The following is a 22057-nucleotide window of genomic DNA, read 5'->3' on the forward strand; positions in this document are numbered from 1 at the left end:
GTTCTTCTAATTTAGAAATATGAACACACACAATAGGGAGTTTGGGCAATCATATTTTGGCTTAATAAGACAAGACAGGAACATGCATTTTGGCGGTGTATAGAGCCCCTTTGTTCTTCTGCTCCTGCAAGCTGGCAAACAAACCAGGAAATCATCCATTAACTATCGTTTCCCCATTTCACCTGAACTGGGAAACAATGGTTAACAGCTTTGGAACGAACTACGATATTTAAACATGGTTTAAAGTTGGCTTAATATCCTGGCATTTTTCAATTGTTTCCTGGTTTGGGTGGAACGGGGAGCTATAGTTAAGAATTCCTCACTTGTTTGCCAGCTCACACGGAGCAAAAAGCCCTGTTCGTATACAAATGCGCTCAATGTTTGCACATGGCAGGGAGGGGAAATGGGATCCACAGCCCTTCACCTTTGCTGCATGAACACAGTTCTAACCCTAAGGACAAAGCCACCCCCGTCACATACTGACTGAATACAATTCTGTTTCATCATAACATGCTATAAATTCAGTTTTTATGGGCAAGTCTTGCAGAAAAGATGTGTGCAGGGGAAAAAAAGGACAGCTGAGTGGTAAGGCAATGTCCTTGTGTCCCCATGCATTTTCCTTCTCAATTCTATTCCGTCACGTTTTATTAGGTTGTAAGGTTCCAAGTAGGGCCACGTATCTAAGCTTTAGTGCCTAGTATGGTGATAACATTATATAAGTAATTGAATGTGACAATGACAGCTAAAAAAGCAGATGTATATTAAATATATTTAGAAGCAAGACAGTAGATGTACATATTTCCAAAATGTCACCTGAAAAACATAGCTAGAGGAAGGGGAAAAGAAGGCATGACATTGAGATACATAACTGCAATTAATCTGTCTAGCTTTTAATGTTTAAATAGCAATTGTGTGGGCAGTGGGCAGGAGCTTGATCAGGAGCATAGCACAGGGGGAATGTGGATTTGACCCTTTCTCTACCCATGACGTGGTCCTGATAAAATTCTCCCTCCTGCAAGTTGCTCTTAACCCTGGGAGAGAAATTCCTGTTACCAGTGGAAACTTCCCACTCAGAGCTAATTGCAAGGATGGAGGAGTGGGGGGGTGGGGGAGGTTTTTATTGGGATTGTGGTGGTGGTGGTGGTGGTGGGGGGGGTAACCCCTCCTCCTCCAAGGTCTTGATCTAGCCCTCCTACAACTGCTATTTAAAATTTCAGAACTACAGATGTTAATTCAAATGACATCATTAACTGCATGAAGCTTCCTGACCATCCAAATGAGCAGATCACACCATCTTAATTAATTGTAAGGAAAGGGTTCTCTTCACACATATCAGGAACAAAAACAAGCCCACCCTTTCCTACACAGCTGTGGATTTGCTGGTTTGCTTGCTTACAGCCAACTAGGAAATAGAGGAGATCTGAACCATGAATTTCCTGATTGACAACCCAGTCATTTCCCTCAGCCATGTTAGCTTTTTATTGCTACAGTTTTGTAGATGAATCTCTCCCAAAACCTTATTCATATGTTATATGACGTACACAACAAGAAAGACATTTTCTCTTCTGCGAAGCCTGGCCACCGCCTTTAGAAATCTGGTGGTAAAACTTGGATGCAGATTCCATCACACTGTGAACGATGTAACATGGGTCAAGATCAGAGTCACTGTCCCATGCAAGAAATGTATCCCTGTTCTGACTGGATCTCGAAATTGTCTGCACTGTGGCACAGAACTGCAACACACTCCCTGTCACTCACTTTGCCTTATGCCAGGGATGGGCAACACGTAGTCCTCCAGATGTTTTGGCCTACAACTCCCATCAGCTCCAGCCAGCATGGCCAATGGTGAGGGATTATGGGAGTTATATGCCAAAACATCTGGAGAGCCAGAAATCACCCTGCCCTGCCCTAAACTTTTGGCCTATTTGTGTAAAAAAATCTCTTTGATGAATCTGTACTCCTATGTCTGTCTACCATCTCTCCAAATCACTCTTTGCATGTGATAAATTAAAAATTTTATGGTTTCTGTTACTTTTCAACCCGAAAAAACCTCTCGGATTTATAGATGAGAAAATGGCATGTTAAAAATCACTAAAACATATAAGACACATTATTAAAATGTAACACATCAGCCTGGGTTAAGTTTAAAGAACAACCGGTGCCAGGCAGGCTCTGGTCCAGAGCAGCTTATGCCGTAACCAATTTTCTAAGCTTTTAAGGTGCCAAATGACAACACTCTGGAATTTGCCCCTTTTCAGAAACAGTTTCCTCCTAAGCTTCTCTCAGGAAGTCCTTTATCCTGACCCATCTGGCAGGCCCTCTGCATTTTAAAAACCCAAGCCCTGATCACTTAGGAGCGGAGTGACAGCAGGGACCATTCTTGCATTGTGCTCGCTTTTGTTGTGGAAACCTAGATTTAAAATTCAGCCAAGTGCTAGATTCCTTTTTTAAGCTTGATCATGGGACTCCCTCTTGTTCCAGCTGTAGCCAAGCCAACCTGTGTGCTCTGGCTTAGCAGTGAGAGAGGAAAGCTCTGCGAAGGTGAAAACTGTGTTTGAAAGGAAGATCCATTGCCTTGTGGTGCCTCTGTACAAAATAAACAAACGAACAGCCATACCTGTCCACTAACACCAAGTCATCTCTCAAGAGCGCACACTTGGCTTTGGGCCAAAACACGTGAACCAGACAGCCAGCCTCCAAGTCTTTATCCATATGGAGGGCATGAGCAAGCTGATTAACCGTCTGCAAAGAAATTAGCGAGTTAGGAAAAGGTCAAATACCTGCTGAAGTGCCAATTTAAAGATGCTTGTTCCTTATTAAGCTGTTACTTGAAGGCCTTGAAGGCAGGGGTGGGCAGAATTTAGGCCCTGTGCAACATACTTTTTTAAAGTTAGAAACCCAATATTCAGCACTCATAGTCTGGAGTAAAAAATATAAAACATCTTCCTGGGCTGAGAATTGTCAGTCCCAGAACTGAATAGAGCTCACAGTCCTTCCACACACACACACACTTCTGTAATCTACATATTGTCCTCAAGTTAAAGGAAGCCAGATTCCGGCTGGACATCAGGAAAAACGTCCTGACTGTTAGAGCAGTATGACAATGAAATCAATTACCTAGGGAGGTCGTGGGCACTCCCACAATAGAGGCATTCAGGAGGCAGTTGGACAGCCATTTGTCAGGGATACGGTACTTTAAGGTAGATTCCTGCAATGAACAGGGGGTTGGATTCAATGGCCGTATAGGCCCCTTCCAACTCTACTACTATGATTCTATGTTTCTACCATCCTCTTTCCCAAATGCAGAAACACATATTTGCGGGGATGGGGGAATTCAGCTAAATTAACTAAGGTTTATACATATTTGAACAGTTCTTCTGTAATAGCACAAATTCTATCTAAGCAAGCACAAATCCTGCCCTCCTTGATGTCTGCATTTAGCATTTTTCAGATAAAAAGTCTGTTCCCAGACTCATTATTCTTTTCTGCAAAGAATATAATTTAAGGTGTTCTGTATACCAGCCTTTGACAATTACTTTTTAAAACCCAGAAGACATTCTGGTGGCTGGTTGGAGGAAAAATAATGCATGCCTGTTAAAGAATTCACGAGCTGTAAATATATGTGACCCATTTAGTAAGGTTTCCAGACACCAGTTTATTGGCCCTGAGAACTCCATACCTTGACGCTCTTCTTTTCATCTGAGCCTTCGGTCATGAGGTAAGCTTTATCGCCATCTGTTCCTTCCACACTGAGAAAACAGTTGGTCGTGTGCCCAATGCCGCTGGGGAGCACTTTGTCCCATAACATTGCATTGATAACTGAACTCTTTCCACTGCTGGTTCTAGAGAGGGGAAGGATGGACAGCATTAACAAGCGCTTGTATACCTTGCTATTTTAGGCAAGGATATGAGCACTCTGCACTGAAAATCCCTCCACCCCCCACAGCATGGGAAAACCAAATTCTAAACCAAGAAAGAATAGCTGAATTATGTCAACCTGCAGATGTCAAGACAAACCGAAACCATACTTTTGCATGATTTCTCTTATTTTGCATGATTCCACAATTTCTACTATTTTGCAAAGCTTATTGCGGTTTTGCTAATCAAACGAGGGAGGAGTCTTCTGAGAACTCACCAGGCATCATCCATACACTTTAGCCCTATGCAGGTATTCACCTACTTGCATGGTAAGATTAGAGTGGATACAGGGATGTGTGTACAAGGGTTTTGTAAATTCATTCAGCGGAACATGTTTGCAGAGTTCCTGGGATCACCAATGCTGCCTTATCAGAGTTTTTGATCACAAGAACTCTGTAACGGTGTTCACCTGAATGTGATTACAGAGCCCTATACAAACCTTTGCAGGGATGCTGAAGGCGGGGCTTATGTTCACATCCATGCCCCCAACATGCTTTAGCCCTACACATAAGCAGGCAAATGCCTGCATAGGGCTTTTCAAGCACAGTCTCACGAATATAAGAGCTAGAAAGTGGCTTTACGTTTTAAATGAAGCAGCCTCAATGGAAGCTGAATTAAGTACCCAATAGCAAATGCTGTTTTTCTCCTACACTCTGGTGGAAACATTACACACATGTGGCCTCGGTTCTTAGGTTGTGCTCAGTCAGCCTCATTCTCCAACTTTAGGGTAATTCCCAAAGCTGTTCATTTTGTTTTTGTTCTCCCAAATTGTTCGAGAAGGATTACCATTTGTGGAACCAGGCATGGGAGGGGAGATTACGGATCCTGGTTCTGACCAAGTGTAACAGCAGGGCTCGGGCGAAGAAGCTGCCTTTCCCCCCACCAGTACAACACTTCTTGGGGAAAGGTAGGGTGACCATATGAAAAGGAGGACAGGGCTCCTGTATCTTTAACAGTTGTATTGAAAAGGGAATTTCAGCAGGTGTCATTCGTATGCATGCAGCACCTGGTGAAATTCCCTCATCATCACAACAGTTAAAGCTACAGGAGCACTGCCCTCTTTTAAATCTGGTCACTCTGGTATAGCTCCTGCAGCTTTAACTGTGGCGATGAAGAGGGAATTTCACCAGGTTCTCCATATATACAAATGACACCTGATGAAATTCCTTTTTCTATGCAACTGTTAAAGATACAGGAGCCCGGTCCTCCTTTCCATATGGTCACCCTAGGAAAGGGGTCAACCAGTCTGTTTATTAGTTCTCAGACAGAAAGGCGGTGCGGTGGGGAGGGGGGAGAAGGACACACACAAAAGACAAAACCCACCAAGAATCTGATCTAGACCTACTTGCTTTGTGCAACCCACAATCTCTCATCCTCCTCATGTGCAATATGGGGACAATGATACTGTCCTACCTCACTAAGTAGCTGAGATATTATGAAGTCCTTTGAATAATTGAAATGTGCTATAAAATGCTAAGTACCATCACTATCAGGTGTTTTTTTGTACCACTCATTTCAAAAGACTTAGTCAGGAGAGGTTCCTGGTGGATTGTACCCAAATGTGACACCTTAGCCCAGTTCGCACGATCACAGTGGCTGAAACAAGCCACCGTGGCTTGTTGCAGCCACGGTGTGTGCCGGCTTATTGTTGAGTTATTTGAGGGTTGCTGCCCAACCCAAACAAGCCATGCTGTCCCAGTTTGGATGAAATGGCAAACTGAGCTGGTGTGGGAAATTAGGGAAATCCAGCCAGCAACATGCACCCAACATGTGTGGCAGCTGCAACAAGCCACAGTGGCTTGTTTCAGCTGTCGTGATCATGCGAAGTGGTTCATTCATTCCAAAGAAATATAATCTCTTACCTGCCAAAAAAAGCTACTTTCATGTGTCTCCGGGCCAGTACTTCACCAATGATCGACAACTTGTTTTTATATGCCTGTATTTCTACTAATTCATCTTCGGTGGCTATATGTTCAAGCTCTGGATTTCTGTATGTTTCTGGCATCAGAAGTGACAATTACAAAGTGACATAACAAAAGGCTACTACCAACAGCAATGCTTTCCGAATTGGATGGGACAAGGTAGTGGAATGTTGGGGAGTTCTTGGAACCCAAGAAGAGTTGGGAGACTGGAGCAGGCAGGCACCATCGGAGCCTGCTTCAGTTGGACCCCCCCCACAGGGCTAACTGGCATCTTCACCTTGTGGGGAAGAAGAGGCGAGGGAGACTGGAGCAGGCAGGCACCATCGGAGCCTGCTTCAGTTGGACCCCCCCCACAGGGCTAACTGGCATCTTCACCTTGTGGGGAAGAAGAGGCGAGGGAGACTGGAGCAGGCAGGCACCATCGGAGCCTGCTTCAGTTGGAAACCCCTCCCCCAGGGCTAACTGACATCTTCACCCTGTGGGGAAGAAGATACGAGGGAGACTGGAGCAGGCAGGCACCATCGGGGCCTGCTTCAGTTGGACACCCCCCCCCCCAGGGCTAACATCTTCACCTTGTGGGGAAGAAGGAGCTGTTGGTTTGCCCCTCCATTGGGAGATGAGAGGACGGAGCAGGGCCTTCCCACCAGCCTAAACAGTCTCCTTAATTTCTTTTTATTTTCTCCCTCTTCCCTCCCCATCCACTTTTCCTTGTGTGTCACGTTTTTTTTTTTAGAATGTAAGCCTGAGGGTAGGGACTGTCTTCTTTATTGATACATTGTAAGCCGCTCCAAGAGCCTTTTGGCTGAGGTGCGGGATAAAAATACTCTAAATAAATAAATAAATAAATAAATAAACCCAGGGCTTCACCCCAGGAAGTCCTCTTGTGCCACCTGATCTCCAAGACTCACTGCTGGAAAGCTGGTGACTTAGTGCTCCACAGATCTTGACCCACTAAATCACAACATCACATCTATCTACACATCTGTTAAAAACATTAAAAGAAGTTAAAAATTCAGTCTATTATGGTTCTGTTTAATGATGTGGGGCAGAAAATTTTCCAGAGTTTTATTTTTCTGTGGAGGTTTTCCATTTCAGATGTTCATTAGTAACAATGGCCTGGTTCAAACATCATGCTACAGTTCATTGGTTGTTTAACCCAGGAATTGCCAGGGATGATTGAAGAGGCAAGAAGACTGCCTCCCGCATACTCATTGTCTCCAGTTGCGTGGGACATGCGAAGCTGGAAATGTTGGGTTCTGTATGGGTTATTGTTGGGTTAAGTCTGGGTTGTTTAATCAATAACTCATTTTGGACATCATGAAACAATGCAGGAATGGGACATTTCTGGGTTGTTAATTGAAAATGGAAATGAGGAGAGCACGAGAGGCAGAATGCTCATCATTTCACTCATCCCTGGCACTTCTTGGGTTAAACAAGCCAGGAATTGCAGCATGATGTACAAAGCCAGTCAATGAATGGATGTCAATTGCAAATACAATATTAGGCAAACCTGGCAGTTTCAAAGTTGAAATTAATGTTTTTGAAGTGTATATTCAAAGCAAGTATGTGAGGGAATACATATAGCACACTGAAATACATACTAAGTCAAATGTCTCAGTGTGAAATGGAACTAATAAGTAGTGATAGTGAAACTGTACGTGCCCCAACAACCTCAGTGGAATAGAATGGAATTCTGTTGAAAGAGATGTATGATTGTCAGCATTTGATGTACAGCATCCATAGCCAGTCATACTGACTGAAGGATGCTGGGAGATGTAGTCCAACATATCTGGAGGGCACCAAGTTGGGTAAGGCTGAATTATTGCGCCAACAAGTTTCAGTACCTTTGTTTCTTTCCTCATAAACAATGTAAGGAAAGTATGTGTTATTATCTTTAAATCTTTACAGGTATTCCAAGGAATGTCTACATATTATAAAATTTAAATTACATTAAGTGTGCATTAATCCCCTCCTAAAATATTTCAGATCAAATACTTGTTGTATCTTGGGACAAAAAATGAACATGGGGTCCTTTTTAAAACTTTACTGTTTATTTTCCATTAACTAATAAACATGCTGAATTAGATTACTCTCTATTGGTTTTCTGATATAAACTGAACATCTTCTGATGTAAATGACCCTAATTTGCATCGGAAATTTTTCACTTCAAAATTTTCGGGAAAACCCGTATCACAGTTTCTGTAACAAACAAAAAAATCAAGCAGCTCCCATAAAAGGTGCTAACTCCCACTCGTAATACCTGCCCATTTTCTGCTCCTTATCCCCATTTCCCATAAAGATATCCAAGTGACAGTGCCAGACATCAACGTTCCTCTTTACTCTAACCCTACAAGTACTCCGAGGGTGGAGAAGAAACCATTCTCCTCAATCTGTGCATGGAAAAAGGCATTTACTTTCTCCTAACTGTTGCTATATAGTTGTGATCAAGGCAGGATCTACATTACTGCTTTTAAAACGGTGTATAACAGTAGTGACAACTGTTGGGGCCCAGGACACGCTCCATATGCGGTTTTCAAACCATTTTCAAAGTATCATATCCTGCTTGGTGAAGATCTGGCCCCAAACCCAAACATGTCAGGAAGCTCCTTTCAGAAGGCTAAACTTGATTCACCACTGGAGGAAGAGATCTAGAACCATTTAAAGATTTCGATTTGAGTTTTCTATCTTTAAAACTGTTATACCAACAGCATTTTCCTTATTTATCTGATAAGCAGTTCAGCCAGTTTGAGCATAAGCAACTGAAGCAAAATCCTATTCATGTTTAGACAGGAAAAAAATCTTGCAACTCCCAGCATTCCCCAGCCAACATGGCTAGCTGGGCCATGCTGGGAGTTGCAGGTTTTTTTTCCTTTCCTAAGCATGCATATTTTATTTATTTGATCTGTACCCAGCCTTTCTACTAAAAATGGCACCCAAGGTGCCATAAGATTGCACCCTTAATTTATCAAACACTATCTGATTTTGTTATCAAAGTCCTCCTTGGCACTCAATTTCATAGCCCAATTATGCCCAGCCTCTGTGATATCAGAGTAGCTCACCAATGGCAGTCAGGGAGCTGCAACACTGCTGCCTGCCCAAGTCCATCAGAGCAGTTCAGCTAACAGAATCAAGGGAGAAGGTCTAGCAGCAGATATAATGGAAGATGAACAAGCCATGTTCTAGTTTTACAATGTATGATGAGCCCCCAATAAAAATCTTTCTCACCCTCCTCTCTCCCAAATTAACCATGCTAACACTAACCCTGTCATACTCAACCCAGACAGAATGAAAACAACTACGGATTGTTCAACACCTAACCAAACCTGCAATTGTCACGTTATGGTGAAACATGTTTAGATAATATCTAATCACTGCTATGAAGGAGAAGGTATGACTCTCACCATTTTATTAGTGATCCAAAATTATATTTTCCCACCCGCCCCCCTTGGATTAAGACCAACCTTCAACAAAATTTGCTCCTTCGGTCACATAACCCAGCAGCTCTTCAAAAATGGCAGCAATTTTCTTCTTGGCCAACACAAAGTGTTTCAGTGGGGAGGGATTAATGTCTGCCATTATGAAGCTGAAAAAGTAAATTGAACAGGACTTAACAATAACTGAAATGCAGTTCCCAATCTAAGCAAGTCAAAACACGTTCAGTAACTACGTAAAGTGTGATTCAACCCTGCCATGCAGTATTTCAATAAGTCTACTCCAGAGTAAAGAGATTTTTGTGGCTAGCTGTTACAATCCTGAAACATGCACACACCAGTGGCTATTTACAGAAGTGTTCACCATTGTAGAACAAGGAATAAAACACAATGACCCTGTTCAGGTGACACTCTAGGCCAGAGCTTTCCAAACTTTTCATGTTGGTGACACACTTTTTAGACATGCATCATTTCGCGACACAGTAATTCAGTTTTACTAGCAAACTGAAGGTTAAACTAACCCCTTATAAGAGATACGGACACATACATAAATTGTAATAATTTATTATTATTATTATTATTATTATTTATTTATATAGCACCATCAATGTACATGGTGCTGTACAGATAACACAGTACATAGCAAGACCCTGCCGCATAGGCTTACAATCTAATAAGTTGTAGTTAACAATAAAGAGGGAAGGAGAATGCAAACAGGCACAGGGAAGTGTAAACAGGCACCGGGTAGGGTAAAGCTAATAGTATAGAGTCAGAACAAACTCAATATTTGAAGGCTATAGGGAAAAGAAAAGTTTTTAGCTGAGTTTTAAAAGCAGTGATTGAGTTTGTAGTTCTCAAGTGTTCTGGAAGAGCGTTCCAGGCGTAAGGGGCAGCAGAAGAAAAAGGACGAAGCCGAGTAAGGGAAGTGGAGGTCCTTGGGCAGGCGAGAAGCATGGCATCAGAGGAGCGGTATGGGGCACAACATATCTCATGAAAACCTTTCATTTATATTTTTAAAAATATATGATTTGCAAGATAATAACATACATTTCCAAGACTTTTCACACTGAACCAATTTTGTCGAGCTGCGATCGAGCGGCGGTTGAGACAGTGTTCTATCAAAAAACTGGTCCCATGGAATTTCTCGAGTGCGTCACTTCAGGTGCAGCCGCGTCACTTCCAGTGACGCGGAATCAGCTGTTTCAACCCGATTATGCATACTGCGCATGCGCAGTACCTGTATGATCCCTCGACTGTGGTGTACATACGCGGATACGACGGAAGGGGAATGTACTAGTGCACCATACTAATCGGCACCTTTGCTGCATAAAAATGCATGCAAGTTGGTATTGCTTATTTCACATAGACTCAGAGGTTTCTCGTTACGTTTGCGCAACACACCTACACACTGCAGCTGACACACTAACGTGTTGCGACAGACAGTTTGGAAAGCTGTGCTCTAGGCCATGGTGGTTAAGCATTTTGAGCTAAACATAACGGCTTAGAATGTTGTGTGAACCATTAGTGTGTCATGTGAACCATTCCTAACCATGGTAGCTACATAACCATGGTTTAAAGACACTCATTTACCATTTGCTGCAAAAGGGTTAGCGACCTAACAGTGGCTTAGCGTGTTGTCTGAACATGCCCAATAATAACATAGAGTGTTAAACTATTCCATTAACTTTAATAAAAATCAAATAGATAAAACAGCAAATTACATTAGTATTTATCCATCAAGTAAGATAAATGCTACATAGTAAGCAATACTTTCCAATGCAAATTCAGGTTCTTAATTCAAAATGTAAGGTGTCTGAAAAGATGGCATGTAAGTTTTAACCACACTTCCCTTGCATATTCCCCCACAAAATGCTAATTCCATCATATTAGCAGTAACATTTTTCTTCAGTGCAGATCCTCAAATAATATTTTGTTTATGTAAGATCTCTTGAATTGTTGAGCATAAAGCTGTGACAAACTGGTATGTCTGCACCCCCAACTTTGTGAGATAAGACAGGCTGCAAGACACCTTTTATCTAAATTCCTCAGAAGTAGACCACCATCAGCCATGAATTAATAACTCCTACTTAATATTTAATAACTCATAATTTGAACACAAGGGAATCCAGGCTTATGGCATTCAGGTATGGAGAAGGATGGGCTCCTTTTCCAGAGCTCCCTTTATACTTCTTAAAACTAGAGCAATGTGTTTGGGCAAGAAGCCCAGGACATGGGTGAAGCCACCATTCAGATAAGCAGAGAATTAAATCAACTTCAGTTTCCAATACAATATATTTATTAAGGAATCAGTTAAAAATTCGGAAATAACTGTATTACACTAATGATTTTTGTGCAGAAATATTGTTGCTTTTTAAAAATAAAATGAAACATCAAACTAGCTAACTAAACTCACTTATCAGGATCCTAAGAGTAACTTACCAAAGCAGACTTTAGGTGTGGGGGGAATAAGGCCCACCTGGGCTCTGAGCGTGGCTTGGTCTTGTCTTCACTCTTTTCCAGCTAGGGACAAAGAAAAGATTTCACAATCACACAAGCCAGTGTGGTGTAGTGGCTAAAGTGTTGGACTGGGAGTCGGGAGATCTGGATTCTAGTCCCCACTTGGCCATGGAAAACCATGTGGTGACTTTGGGCCAGTCACAGACTCTCAGCCCAACCTACCTCACAGGGTTGTTGTGAGGATAAAATGGAGAGGAGGAGGAGGATTATGTACACCACCTTGGGTTCCTTGGAGTGAAAAAAGTGGATATAAATGCAATAATAAAATAAATAAGTATTTCTGTGGGAGATGGGAAATTCAAACTGACCTGGTCATGGATCCTCCAGGTGATTTCTATAGTATTTACTTAGCAGGAATCCAGATCAACCTGGAATGGGTACTCAAATGCACATTTTGGGGGGTTCTAGAGCAGCACACCTTTGGTTTACAGAGATATCCAGAAAAGCCAGCGTAGATTTGTTGCAGTAGCCTTGAAGTGCTTTGTTACTTACATTTTTCTCTGAGCCATGCCAGTTTAAACTAAGTGTGTCAAGTTCAGTCTGAAAACTGACTAGCTTGTGAATAGCTTCTTCAGGTGGGAAGAAAACAACCACAAACAAGCAGAACCAAATGGCACCCAACAATAATAGTCCCTCTCCTGATCTGCCACACTGCCCTAGAAAAATGCTGGGCCCATGTGTTCTTGAGCAATTATAGTACTGCTTTTTAAAAACTACTACAAATCATAGAATAGCAGAGTTGGAAGGGTCCTACAAGGCCATAAGTCTAACAAAGACCTATTAAGCTGCATTATTTAACTAGCCCAAACTTTCTTTTTCACAAAATGGGCAAAAGCAAAAAAGCAGAGAGCTCTGTTGCATCTTAAAGAGTACTGCATGTAGGCCAGATGCATTAATTACTACTCTGCTGGCAAATGTGTTTGAGTCCAAAGTGAGGCCAGAATCCCCCAGCAATTCATAATGTATCACATTACTATCCAGAGCAAAAATGAGAGTGAGAGGAATTTCAGAGGAAACAGGAACCACTCCCAACTGGAAATGAACTAGCAAAGAAATATGAATAGCCTTTCGCAACCTAGAGCCTTCACTTCTGGCTGGGGATGATGAGATTTGTAGTCCAATATATCTGCAGTGGACCAGAGCAGAGGAAGCTGGTGTAAACTTACACTTATTTTCTGGAGGGAGCTAGCCAGACCGGGTTTCTCCTCTGCTTAAGTCGGATAGTGTCAAATCTACCCACGAATTCCAATTTAGCAGCTTCACACAAGATTGTCCCTTGAACTTTCACCGAAGTCTCAGTTTGTTAATTTTTAAAGCAATGGCTTTTCTAAAGCAGACTCCCAAGGAGAGATTAAAAACAGAAAGAGGTTTGGCAACATGGCTAACCTGCTCTGCCAACAGAAGTGGCCTGACTTGACGACTGTATAGCCTCTTATTTATTTAACGATATTTATAGAGCACTTGCATTAAATAAATGTCTAATTGATATAGGAAATCCAATCTTCATACAAAGGACAAAACTACCTTCCTGGGAACTAGCAATTTCACCCATTTTTTTAATTTTTTTTTTGAGGTTATCCCTGGAGGGGGCTGTGACCCCTCCAGCCCCTATCACCCTCCCGGTATGTTTAGTTTGTTCTGTACCGAAATTAATATGACTACTACTTTAAACACACACACACAATGTCTCCATAAAACCAGAAATGAAACTGAGTGAAAATAGTTATTATGTCAGGCGCTGCACAGAAACAGCACCCACACAGACGGCCCTTTCCCAGAAATACACATTCATTTTGGCATTATATAACCTACCCCAAAGCCCCCTGGAACCTGAGGAGAGCACAAATACTCCCCCCCTCCGCCTGCACTCAGGTAAATAAGTAAGACCCCTCCGCCCCTCCATCAACTGAGAACTAATAAGGGCCAACCGAGGTGAAAGGGCCAACCCCTCCGCCTCCCTTACCTGGCAGTATTTGCGGGGCTCGTCCCCCTCCCCCACGTGCCTCGCCTCCCCTCCGCCTCCGAGCCTCGGTGGTATCCTCCACCTCTTACGCTTAGCCAACCAAGAGAAGGCCGATCTCACTTCCGCCTCCTTTTACCATTTTCCTCCCACCATCCATGCGTCTCGCCATCTTTACTCAGGGCACGGCTCCCGGGCGTCAGGTTCTCCTCCTGCGCGTGCGCCACTGCTAATGCTTGGGTTTCTCCGCAGGTGGCTTGCCGGCATTACACGTAACGGAAAGTCGTTCGGTTTTGTCTCGCTCTTTGTATAGAGATAGGGGAGTAGGTGGGATACACAGCGCTTCAGGTTGCCTTTTAAGTTCACTTTGGGTTGCCATTTGACCGCTAGGCGCCATATGCGGGGTAAGGGTTACGGATAATAAAAAATAGAAATAGAAAAAAGTAAAGAAAAAAGAAGCAAAATACAACTATTTCAGCCTCCACTCAACTCAATATTTATGCAGTTCGAACTAAGTATGCATAGAGTTGTTGCTTCAGGTTGGCTGAAGCCTAAATACGCTTCCTGGGAGTAAGTACCATTGAAACCAGTAACATTTTTGAATAAATATGTACAGCATTTTGCATGGTTGCATTGAAAACGATGAGAGTCTTATGTATAGGATTGCACTGTTAGGCAGATGGAAATTGGCGTCGTCGTTCAGAATGGATGAGCTCTAACCTAATCCATACATTTAGGGTGCAGGGGGGAGGCAGTCCTACAACTTCCAGTATCTCTCAGCTAGCTAAGTTGTAGGACTCCCCCCCCCTTTCTAAACATGCATAGGATTGCATATTTATTTATTTTTATGTTTAAAAGGTCTTCGTTGTAATGCATTATAGGACAGTGTACTATAACATAGATAGATCCCAGTATTATTTTTATACAGTAAAAATAATAAGGCAGTAGAAACAAGATCATAAGGCTATCAAACAGAAGCGGGGCCATAAAGCCAATTTAAAATGCCAGCAGGACGTTATACTTCTAAGATAAGAGATCTAACGTTTTTCCCTTTCTGGTTCTCAGCAATCCGAAAGGCAGCTGCAGGTCCAAGCTGTGACTATCACATGTTGCCCAGAGCCTAATTTGAATGTCTGCAGACCTGTCCTCCCCCACTTCATCTTGGCACTTTGAATATGCAAACACTGTGACTTCACCATCAACTCAGGTTTTCCTCCCCCTCCCTTCCCAAACCTGCTTTTTGGAACATTTTGTCTGGAGATCTCAAAAACTTGCACATTTTGGTGGTCTTTTAGTTGACTTAATAAAGCGGGCCTTTAAATCCCTTATTGAGGGACAACACTAGTATAGATTTTGATTTCCCCTCACCCCTCAGAACAACACAGCTACCTGTGTTGTTTCCTGCATGCAGCAGCACAGTCCTAATCGTGTGTGTTTACTCAGAAGTAAACACCATTGAGTTCAATTGGCTACTCCCAGGAAGTGGGTATAGGGTTACAGCCAGCCTTTCCAACCCATCTCTCCACCGCCCCTGCCCCAATCTGCTCTTTGTATCGTCTTGCCTGATGTCAATTTTGTGCCTAGTTGGCTGTTCCTAGGAAAGGAATTCCAAAATCCAGAATCCTTGAGGGCAACAGCTACAAGAAAAAGGTGTTTGGCACCATCATTCTAGAGGGCACAACAAGGATTAAACCCAGCATACTCTGACTACCAGCTATATTCGAAGGCCTTATAGGAAAAAAGGCCTGTTGTTGCTGGCGGATTAAGCGTGGGCCTTCTGCATGCAAAGAACTGGTCATGATCCAGCTTCCTAATGTAAGTCAATATGGCTGCAATCTATACACACTTACCTGGGAGTAAGTCCCATTAATGTCAATGGGCCCTACTTCTGAGTAGACATTTATTTATTTATTACATTTTTATACCGCCCAATAGCCAAAGCTCTCTGGGTGGTTCACAAAAAGGATTGTAAAGGATTTTACTGTATTGCAGCAGCTGAAAGCATCTCAATCCTAGCCTGCTTCAGTCCATATATATATATATATGTATCAGGGCTAGACAATGGGGGAGGGGGGAATATGTGTACAATAAATAACATTTGTATAGCACTTTCAAGTGATCAAACTGCTTCACTCGAAATATCTAGTTGTAATCCTTAACATCTTCCCTGTAAAGTAGGCTAGTATGATCTCCATCAGTACTGGCTCCAGGCTTTTGAAGGTCCGTGGGCAATACACCATCAACGTGCCCTCTCCCTTAATGAGTCTACTTTCTCAATGCCATTGTCACTAGCTGCTCTTTCCCATCACGGCTACCACTTGCTTGCTTGACAGGCAGGGAGCCCAGTGAGCAAGGAGGCAGTGGCATCTACAGTTCCTCCTCGCCTCAAACATTTTCTGGGCCAGAACGAGAGGCAGATGGACAAGCAGATTGCAATGGTGAAGAAGAGGAGCAACTGCAGGGACATGTCAATGGCCCCGTGCTGGGGTCTGGATCTTGGGCAGGTATCCAACCATGCATACCCTTGTCATTAGACCTGATCTCCATGTTCCAATTGGGAAAAGCTGAGTGCAGGACACTGAATAATGGGCTCAAGTTACAGGAAGCCAGATTCCGGCTGGACATCAGGAAAAACTTCCAGACTGTTAGAGCAGTACGACAATGGAACCAGTGACCTAGGGAGGTGGTGGGCTCTCCCACACTATCAAGAGGCAGCTGGACAACCACCTGTCAGGTATGCTTTAAGGTGGATTCCTGCATTGAGCAAGGGGTTGGACTCGATAGCCTTATAGGCCCCTTCCAACTCTACTATTCTATGATTCTATGAGGCTTAAAGCCACCTAGTGCATTCAGAGCAAAGATGACAGTTGAACAATGGGCTTTCTCATTCACAGCTCAATCTATACCGCTGCAATCCTATAAACATTTCTTGAGATTCGGGCCACATTCTTATGCATGGCTGGCTGGGGGACGCTGGGAGCTGTAGGGCTTCTTTCTGTCTAGACATACATAGGATTGCCGCCTTAATTTATTTTTCAAATGCATGCTCTTTCTGGAAGATTCTAGGGCAGCATTCAATACGAAAAAACAACAACAGTACAGTAAAAACAATGCTGTCTACATATTGCAAGAAAACTGAGTAGACATCAGTGTGGTTGCACTTCTAGGACATCAAGCTGTTGAGCGGAAGAAGCCATCTGTCTTGCCCTATGGAAAACTGTGCAAGCTTAGAAGCTTACTACGCTCCCAAATGCCTTGGGACAATGAAAGCATAATGGGTATAATTTTATATATTAAAGTACAGGTCTATAAATTATGTATAGGTCATGTATTTAATCTGAATAATTTAATATGATAGAAAATTCACATTAGCTCCCCGGATGCTTTCATAAGTCATCACAATGGGTCCAGAATTCCTACATTTACAGACTGCCTTTTAAAGGCTGAGAGTCCCAAAGCACTCCCTCAAAGAGTAGGGGGTGGATGTTTCACTGCCTTCAGAAAGCAATTCATATTATATTGAGTTATAATAATCATAATCAAGAAATCGTAACGCAAAAATTGCCTACTCCTCATACACATGGCATCTGCTTAGGCACCTATTATTTCACACGTTCCAATTTTTGAGTCTTGCCGTTGAATAAATCTTGCACAGCTTTATTTCTTAGCCCATTATACTTCAGACTGAAATGCTAGAATATGTTGTGAACAGGCACAATTTGCCTGAAATTGTTCACTCAACTATTAGCACTAGTTCTCTAGCCAGATTTTCATTCTGAAGAACATTTATTGTGTTATGCAAACACTTGCAAATTAAAAAGTTGGTTGAATAACATTTTAGCCTGCTTTGTCCAATTTTCTCAATACTGATTTTGACTGAAAATGGCCCATAATTTTTAGTAAGACAAAAACAAAGTAATTTGACTCACAGATCAAAAATGTAATGAAAGATACATTTCCATGTTTAGTTTCCATTATTTGCTAGCAGGAGCTGCCTCCTTCCTCATGTTTCATCTTGCCTGATGTTACTAGACATAACTTACCTTGAGCTTTGCAATCAAATGTTATTTATTTATTTATTACATTTATATCTGCCTTTTTTTCCTAAAGGAACCCAAGGTGGTGTACATAATCCTCCTCCTCCCCTCCATTTTATCCTCACAAGAACCCTGTGAGGTAGGTTGGGCTGAGAGTCTGTGACTGGCCCAAAGTCACCCCATGGCTTTCCATAGCTGAGTGGGGACTAGAACCCAGATCTCCCAACTCCCAGTCCAACACTCTAGCCACTACACTTGCCATCTGTACACATTTTTGAATGATTTGGATGCAATTTGTATGTATAGATAAAATATTTTTATGAAACCAATGTCATTATTTTATTTAAGGCAGCAAATCTATGCACAATGTCCCTGGAAGTAAGCCTCATTAAAAATAGTGGGAAATATGGATAGGATTGCACTGCACACCAGTAATATTTATTGCATCTTCTGGTACTATACTTACGACTTAAAACAGAACAGCGATTCAGACAGCTGTAGAGTCTGATTTGTTTCCTTTCAGATGTACAAGGCCAGTATATTCTAACTTTACACATCTTCATTTGAAACTATTAACAAGGGCCTCTTTCTGAGACCTCCAGAAAAATATTACATGAAGATTGGTTGTCCAATAATTACACTGAATTGTTTTTTTTTTTAAAAAAAAACAAATTTAAGATGGGTACAGATAGGAGGAGAGAACTGGAGTTACTTACTGTACCCTTTTCTTTTCCATCTCAGACTGTCTAGTAACAACAAATGAAGCAGTGCTACCTCCAGTATTCAAGGCAGTAAACCTGTGTGCACCAGTTGCTGGGAAACATGGGTGGGAGGGTGTTGTTGCACCATGTCCTGCATGTTCATCCCTGGCCGATGGCTGGTTGGCCATTGTGTAAACAGAGTGCTGGACTAGATGGACCCTTGGTCTGATCCAGCATGGCACGTCTTATGTAGGGATGTGCTCTGCTTCTAATCGGACCGGCGAATTAGAAGCGGAGCGGGGGGCTTCGCCTGCCCTTAAGGCGGAGGCGAAGAGGATTGGGGGGCCGGCGGAGCGTGGTGAAGAGGATCGAGGTGAAGGCGGATCCTTCGCCTCGATCCAGAGCTCCGCCGGAAAGGTAAGTGGGGTTTACTGGGCCCTGCCGCTGTCGCTGTTGCCCATGCGGCGACAGCGGCAAGGCCTGGTAAAACCCCCTTCCTCTCCCTTACCTGCGTCCATCCGCGGTCCGTCGGCTTCTTCAATTGAGCCCGCGGTTCAACCAGGAAGTCTAGGCCGCACTTGCGGCCCAGACTTCCTGGTTGAACCGCGGGCTCAATTGAAGAAGCCGATGGACCGTGGACGGAGGCAGGTAAGGCCCCCCTCCCCCTTGGTCCCTTACCGGGCTCTGCCGCCGTCGCTGCATGGGCGGCGACGGCGGCAGGGCCCGGTAACCCCCCGCCCTCCTCTCCCGGCCTTACCTGGCGCCACTCCCCTCCACTGCGGAGCTCCGATTCGGAGCCGGAGCTGCGCGGCGAAGAGGAGCGGAGTATGGGCGGAGCGGGGGGTCCGTGCACACCACTAGTCTTATGTAACCTTTTTCTGATTGAGGATTCAGAAACACTGCTCCCTTTAGAAGATAATGCAAAGATGCCACCATGGTTATGAAGAGATCTTGGAAAAGCTTTTAGAATGTTTCAATATTTATGCGGTACGGAGAGGAGTTGGAATTCTTAGTGGAATAAAGTCACTGAAGTACAATAACGATCCATTATAACCAAATAGCCAGTAAGCCTAAAGGGCCACAACAGAAACATGAACTCAAAAGGACCTAATAAGTCTTGTAATTCATCCCCATCCTACCCACCTATCTAAAGAAACAATCTTAAGACCCCTTCACACATTACTTTTTATTTAATTTAAATCCCAGCTGTCAAATGATCAAGGCAATTTATAATAAATTGTAATATCAATCTTTATTTACAGTCAACAAACTATTATTATAGCATATAGGTACACAGACGTTAATAAAAATACATGATGGTAAAAAGAAAGGATACAAAATTTTAAACCTACTGATTATCGTTGTTATAGATTTTGTATCCTTTCTTTTTACCATCATGTATTTTATTAACGTCTGTGTACCTATATGCTGTAATAATGGTCTGTTGACTGTAAAGATTGATTGATAAATTGTAATAATACACATACAGGTCAGTCTCCCCCTTGCCATTATGTTCTTAGTGGGAGGCAGGGGGTGGGGGCAACCTCTCAGCCGATGGCAGAGGCTAGAGTGTGCTTCCCCTTTAGCTCTGCAATTCCAGGGAACTATTTTTAGGTGTATCCCTAAGTAACTATTTTTAAAATATAGGATGTGCATGTGACAAATGTGTTTGTAAACAAAGGGATCATACTGGTACACTCATAAGGAAGCTAGGATTTGGCTGAAACTCACTTTCAAATGTATACCCACTGGCAAATTCAGGTTCCAGTGTGTATTGTGGAAAATGGCTTATACCCAAAGCAACTCCATGGCATGCCCTCTCCTACCTTTTCCTCATAAACCTTTAAAGAGTGTTCGGAAACTCCAGCTGGTTCAAAGAGCTGCAGCCAGATTGTTGACCGGGGCTGGTTACAGGGAGCATTTAACTCCCCTGTTAAAACAGCTCCACTGGCTTCCAATCTGTTTCTGGGCACAATTCTAAGTGCTGGTTATGACCTTTAAAGCCCTATATGGCTCAGGTCCAGGTTATCTGAAAGACTGTATTCTCCCTTATGAGCCTGCCCGTGCTTTGAGATCTTTTGGAGAAGCCCTTCTTTCAGTCCCACCATCTTCACAGGCGCACTTGGTGGGAACATGGGAGAGGCTGCTCCAATGCTTTGGAACTCTTTTCTCAGGGAAGCTAGACTGGCTCCCTCCTTGATGGGCTTTCGGAAGCAGGCGAAAACTTGTTTGTTCCGGCAGTCCTTTGGAGTATAATCTGGTCCTCCGTCTATGTTAAGGACTTGTAAAATTGTTTATGTTTTAATATTGTAATTTATTATTATTAGTATTTATTTTTGTACATTTCTTTTCCGAGGTTTAAAATGTATGTTTTAAATTTTGTAAGGCCGCCTTGAGGCCCAGTTTTAGGCAAAATATATTATACAAATATAATAATGATAATAATAATAATAATAATAATAATAATAATAATAATAATAATAAACCCGACAGGAGATGCCAGTCTATTCGAGAGAACTACTCTTAAAATTGGGCATTTTCCAGCCCAAATTGAGCAAGGCCAGGTCCTGTTTATTTCAATGGCAAAATTCAGCATCCACCAAAAAATTAATCCCAAATCTAGTTAGTACTTCCAGGACCAGCCAAAATGCTACAGAAGATTGTGAAAGCTTCCAGTTCCTCCAGAACTCATCACGAGGCTAGGTAGTGTAAGAGGCAGACAAGAGTTCTAGAGAGCTTATATAACATGCCTAATTTGTTATGAATTTGATTTATTCAATGACTCTTCATTGCAAAAATTAATGGAACTTCAGAATGCTTAACTTTGGCTAAAACATGCTTGTTGCTTCATGCTGGCCTATCCTCCACTCAATACGGTAGTATTCCACAAACTGGAACTCCTGCTCTTCTAGTGATACGGGAAACATGGGAGGCAGGACAGTAGGGGCAATACCAACCTGACTAAAGTCATATGGATGGAAAGAGAATGAATATGGGGATGGACAGATGGGACCTGGACAGATCATAGAATAGCAGAATTGGAAGGGGCCTATAGGGTCATCGAGTCCAATCCCCTGCTCAATGCAGGAATCCACCTTAAAGCATACCTGTCCAGCTGCCTCTTGAATGCCTCTTGTGGGGGAGAGCCCACAACCTCCCTAAGTCATTGGTTCTATTGTTGTACTGCTCTAACAGTCAGGAAGTTTTTCCTGATGTCCAGCTGGAATCTGGCTTTCTGTAATTTGAGCTCATTGCATTCTGGGATAATCGAGAACAGATCCTGGCACTCCTCTGTGTGACAACCTTTCAAGTATTTGAAGAGTGCTATCATGTCTCCCCTCAATCTTCTCTTCTCAAGGTTAAACATGCCCAGGCAATTTACTCATTGACTGAGTAAATTGACCGGTGCTGCAGAAAGTAATTCCACCTAAAGAGAGGGATGGGGGCTCTTAGGAATGATGTTTGAACCTCAAAATAACTTTGGTATAAAATGTTACGGAACATGTACAAAGTCAACATGGAGGAACAATTTTGATGGGTTTAAATGGGGATTAGTTAAATTCAAGAAGGG

At 42.7% G+C, this 22057-nt stretch overlaps 1 protein-coding gene across 1 annotated transcript in view; it reads right to left on the reverse strand.

The window, feature by feature from the left end:
- Positions 1–13842, reverse strand: part of MFN1 (mitofusin 1) — a 43498-nt gene extending 29656 nt beyond the window's left edge. Inside the window, exons 1-6 of the mRNA XM_063131946.1 lie at positions 13752–13842; positions 11711–11791; positions 9302–9423; positions 5781–5916; positions 3680–3842; positions 2618–2742 (exon numbers count right to left, since the gene is read on the reverse strand). Of these exons, the coding sequence (XP_062988016.1) occupies positions 2618–2742; positions 3680–3842; positions 5781–5916; positions 9302–9416 (539 nt within the window). The 5' untranslated portion in view covers positions 9417–9423; positions 11711–11791; positions 13752–13842. The remainder of the gene's footprint in view (positions 1–2617; positions 2743–3679; positions 3843–5780; positions 5917–9301; positions 9424–11710; positions 11792–13751) is intronic.
- Positions 13843–22057: the final 8215 nt, after the last annotated feature.

This window comes from Elgaria multicarinata, chromosome 8 (assembly GCF_023053635.1).
Source record: "Elgaria multicarinata webbii isolate HBS135686 ecotype San Diego chromosome 8, rElgMul1.1.pri, whole genome shotgun sequence".
Classification (NCBI taxonomy): domain Eukaryota; kingdom Metazoa; phylum Chordata; class Lepidosauria; order Squamata; family Anguidae; genus Elgaria; species Elgaria multicarinata.